Source organism: Vespa mandarinia, chromosome 4 (genome assembly GCF_050613455.1).
Source record: "Vespa mandarinia isolate Hongniang chromosome 4, ASM5061345v1, whole genome shotgun sequence".
NCBI lineage: Eukaryota > Metazoa > Arthropoda > Insecta > Hymenoptera > Vespidae > Vespa > Vespa mandarinia.
In genome coordinates, this window is record NC_140813.1 from 3,260,001 (window position 1) to 3,265,000 (window position 5,000).

Here is a 5,000-nt window from a genome sequence, read left to right on the forward strand (position 1 = left end):
TTGTTAAAACTCTATCTTTCTTTTTTTTTCTTTCTCTCTCTCTCTCTCTCTCTCTCTCTCTCTCTCTCTCTCTCTCTCTCTCTCTCTCTCTCTCTCTCTCTCTCTCTCTCTCTTTCTCTCCCCTCCTACAATTAGTTCACCAATCTTCTCTCATTACCACTTTCTCTGGTTCCAATAAAAAAACGTGACTCGTGGCGCTATCTGTATATCAGTTATCACCAATGGCGGTCGTCGTCTCTTCTTTACATACATATTTTCTTTTTTATTTTTTTTTTCTCCATACCCCGAAATAACAAAAAAAAAAAAAAAAGAATAAAGGGAATGGACGCATTTTTATTTTAATTGCAATTTTTACGTTTTTTTTATTTATTTATTTATTTATTTATTTATTTATTTATTTATTTATTTATTTATTAGATTTTTTTCTTCTTTTTGATTACAGTTCAATTTCGTTGGAAGGATTTTGGGTCCTCGCGGAATGACGGCGAAACAATTGGAACAGGAAACCGGTTGCAAAATAATGGTACGAGGAAAAGGTTCGATGAGGGATAAAAAGAAGGTAATTCAATGATATTATTAATTTTGATTGGATTGATATTAATTAAAATTTATCATGAGATAGGTTATAATACATATATATATATAAAAATGTATATATCGAAAATTTATTGAGAAGGTGAATCATTTAAAAATATCATAGATTTAAATGGTGTCGCCTATTTGTTATCGTTATAAATTGTTTGTAAGTGATCATCACCTACAACAGCTGAATTACTCATATCTCGATAAAAGTCTTGAAACATTGCCAAGTAGTTGCTTCATTTGTTCAAGGCCGGAATTTGTTGTTTGAGAGATTGGAATATATGTATAACAACGACACTGTGTTTATTCCGATTGCGATCTAATATTCATGTTTTCTAGTCTCAGATATTTATTTAGTAATCTTAGACAACTTTTGATCAGATTTAATAGATATTTTACATTATAAATATGTCGTTATGTCGTTTCTTCTTTTTCTTTTTATTTCTCTCTCTCTCTCTCTCCCTCTCTTTCTCTTTAACAATATAATAACAGTTAAATATTCTTAAACGTTGGTAATTGTACGGAACGCGTAATACACTTTCGCTCGTTTTACCGCTATTTTTCGTTCCACGGGCTAAATTCATAATGCTTTCGAGATTGCAATCACTTAGTAGAGATTTTTTACGACAGATGTCGCACTATAACACTACGTCGAAGTTCGCCACTTTAAATATATATTGTAAAATAGTTTTTAAATAGATGGAAACATTATTATTATTATTATTATTATTGGATTAATCCGTAGTGTCGTATGTAATTTAAGAAAGGATAAAATAATGAATATCTCGTAGAGCAAATTTAATAACGGCAATTATAATAATTTTAATGAGGAAAAAATAAATTGAAAAGAAAGAATGAAAATCCATTAACGACAAAATGGAGGGATGGGTGGGGTGGATTATAGAGATATAATAAATAAGATATAATACGTACATATGTACGTATATATTATTTCTTCGATCAATGGAGTTTCTTTGACTCATCGAAATTCGAAATGCCTTTCGTACTTCCGGAAATGAATATATGCATGGTCGTAAAAGAAACGAAGAACGTTGAATAGAATGAGGAATAGCTTCTGTGTAGCTGGTATATAAGCTGATTAGGGCCTTGACGAGATCGTAGGCGATTAATACGAAATACTAATGTGTGTGAGTGTGTGTGTGTGTATGCATGCGTATATCTCTGGTGTGTGCATGTGTGTATGTGTATTTTATCCTTTGTATCCTGCGCGTTCGCGCGAGAAGTCTTTCATATTTTACTGGAAGTCTTCTTTTAACTTCGTTTGAAACTTCGTTCGACGATAAAAAACGATAAAAACGAATTACGCTTGAAAGTTTTTCATCGCGTCTGCTTTTCGTCATGCCCCTGCTCTTCTCCCACTACCCCCGCCCCTTCCCCAACACCCCCCCCCCCCGACCCCTCGACCCATCTATCCCTCATTGGCGTAGAGACAAGAAATTTTGTCCAACATTTTCTTTACGAATATTATCAACTGGTTTTGGTATATCAGTTCGCTTTCTCGTATACACGACATATTCGATGATTGATCATGCAACTTTGTCATAATATTTATTTCCGTATAACGTTGATTTTATTTAGATGAAAAGAATAATAATTCACGATCCCATTAATAAATTTTATTTGTATATTTAAATACGCACGCGTGTTTAGATTATTTCAAAACTAACAAAGTATTTCTTTCAAGCTGCATGTGATCTACGAGCGAAATTATTATTGGTCGTAAGTATACATATTTATATGATGGTATATGTATACGTTTATACGGATCGCCGCTTTTTATTATTCGTATAATTATATATTAACTATTCGTATTAGTTTACTTTTGCTTTTTCTTCGTGACAATTGTACTCATTCCCGGATGGGTATATATTTTTTTTTTAACCGTTCTTTTTTTCTTTTTTCTTTCTTTTCTTTTTTTTTTTTCTTTTTTTTCTTTTTTTTTCGCTTCAACCTGACAACGAAAGATTTCTTAATTAAAAGGAAGAGAAAAAAAAAATATATATATATATATGTCAACGTTACACAATAATGTCAAACGATAACGAATTCATGTGCTTTGAAATGGAAACGTCTAACGAAAAAAAAAAAAAATAAAAAAAAAAATGAAGAAAAAAAGATTAGCGAATATATATATATATATATATATATATATATATATATATATATATACACGTACGTTTCATATCGAAGTAACATTACAAGTTAGTTTCCATATCGGAAAAAGTAAATGTTTGAACATCATAAATAATGTGTATCAATCTTTTACATACATACGTATGTATATGTATGTACATAATAATATATCTTTCTATTGCAACTTATCAAAAGATTATTGCAATTTTTCATACGGCCTATACACGGTCACATACTTTACATTTGAACTTTTACGATTTTGCAAATATATAATAATTAATATTGACAATTTGATTCGATTCGATTCGAATAGAATATTTATATTTGAGTTTTTTAACACAATGGTAAGCGCTATTGAATTATGCGATTATGTTGATTCATTCATTTCATTATTTGAGGATATTTTTTTTTCCCTCTGTACTTCATGTTTATTTTTTATTATTATTTATTTATTTATTTATTTATTTATTTATTATTATTATTATTATTATTATTATTATTATTATTATTATTATTATTATTATTATTATTATTATTATTATTATTATTATTATTATTTTGTATAAGATCTATTACGATACATAAGTTAAATACTTTTTATGATTTTCATTAGGAGGAACAAAATCGGGGTAAACCTAATTGGGAACACCTAACAGACGAATTGCATGTTCTATTGACTGTCGAGGATACAGAAAATCGTGCGACCTTGAAGCTTGCTCGAGCCGTTGAGGAGGTCAAGAAGCTTCTCGTGCCCGTGGTGAGACAGTTCCAATCATATTATCTTATTATTATAATAATTTATTTGTTTATTTATATAACAATTTTATTCAACTTGTCAATTTTCTTTTTTCTTTTTTCTTTTCTCTCTCTTTTCTCCCTTTTTTTTTTATTTTCTCTTTTTTTTTCCTTGATCGGCCCAGCTTTTTTCTCTTTTTTCCTTTGACATTGAAATAATTAATATAGCGTTAGAAAAAACGCGGAATATTCTAACGATGATATCGATTGTTAGCAGGCTGACGGTGAAGACGAGCTAAAAAAGAGGCAACTGATGGAACTCGCCATTATAAATGGTACCTATCGAGATTCCAATACGAAGGTTGCCGCAGCTGCAGGTACCTCTTGCAAAAGTTATTTATCTATTGAATTCTTACATTACCATAATTTAAACATAATATTTACTTCCTAGATCATCCCCATTAACCTGATAAGATTTGTTCGAACCTTTTAGCAATTTAGAATAGGCTTATATAACACAGGATTATAATAATCAGAGATTCAGATGATTGTAAAAATGAACTAACCATATGTCAGCAAGTATAAACGTTTTTAATTTTAATCATTACATTCGTTCGATAACATCTTACGAAAATACAGGATGGATCTAAAGTTCTAATTTTATGATCTGAAAAAGAAAAATAAAACAAAACTAATCAAATCAAAGGGGTCTCTAAAAAGAATAATTGATTTTTATAATATCACTTTGGAACATTTAGCACATTCTGTATTATAAAATTAATTTATAACAAATTTTTGTTCGTCTGAAAATGAGGAAAATATATATACACATACAAATACACACACACACACATATATATATATATATATTTTGGATCGGAATTTATCGTAAAATGTAACGGTCAAAAGAGTGAGTACAGCCTTTGACATTGCAGCCTGTGACGAGGAATGGAGACGCGTGGCTGCGGCCGCAGCGGAAACGCAACGTCTTTTGCCTGGCTTGGCGACACCAATGAGAACACCAAGTGCTCCATTGGGAGCACCGTTGATACTATCCCCAAGGATATCGGTGCCAACCACTGCAGCATCCTTGCTTAATGGCTCGGGTCCCCCAGGATCTCTTCTATCAGCTGGTGATCCACATGGACTGATCTATACACCTTATGCGGACTACGCCAATTATGCTGCGTTAGCAGCCTCGCCACTTCTCACCGAGTACGCCACTGCGGACCATTCTGGTGGGTTGTTCGCTCGCTGATCCTCTGTCTCTCTCTCGTCTTCTCTTTTAAAACCAAAAAAAAAAGAAAAACAAAAGAGAAAATCCCGACAAGTCGGCCGAAACATCGACGACTAACCGCCTTCGACCACAGACACCCCCACCCCCCACCCCTACCCCCCACCACCGGCCCCGGCCCCAGCCCCGGCCTCTATATTATCTCAATTTTCCGTTGCAACAAAATCATACAACCGGAAATATTTTTTTGTTGTCTTTTTCTTTTTTTTTTCTTTTTTTTCTTTTCTTTTTTTTT

At 32.0% G+C, this 5,000-nt stretch overlaps 1 protein-coding gene across 10 annotated transcripts in view; it reads left to right on the forward strand.

The window, feature by feature from the left end:
* how (protein held out wings) overlaps nucleotides 1-5,000 on the forward strand; it is a 72,004-nt gene that overhangs the window by 51,658 nt on the left and 15,346 nt on the right. For 2 of the 10 annotated variants that reach the window (XM_035875731.2, XM_035875737.2), the window contains exons 3-6: nucleotides 443-559; nucleotides 3,350-3,493; nucleotides 3,746-3,848; nucleotides 4,392-4,709. In XM_035875731.2, coding sequence (XP_035731624.1) covers nucleotides 443-559; nucleotides 3,350-3,493; nucleotides 3,746-3,848; nucleotides 4,392-4,709 — 682 coding nt within the window. Of the gene's footprint in view, nucleotides 1-442; nucleotides 560-3,349; nucleotides 3,494-3,745; nucleotides 3,849-4,391 lie in introns of all 10 variants that reach the window. The other 8 variants (XM_035875734.2, XM_085656268.1, XM_085656269.1 and 5 more) reach the window with 8 other exon arrangements.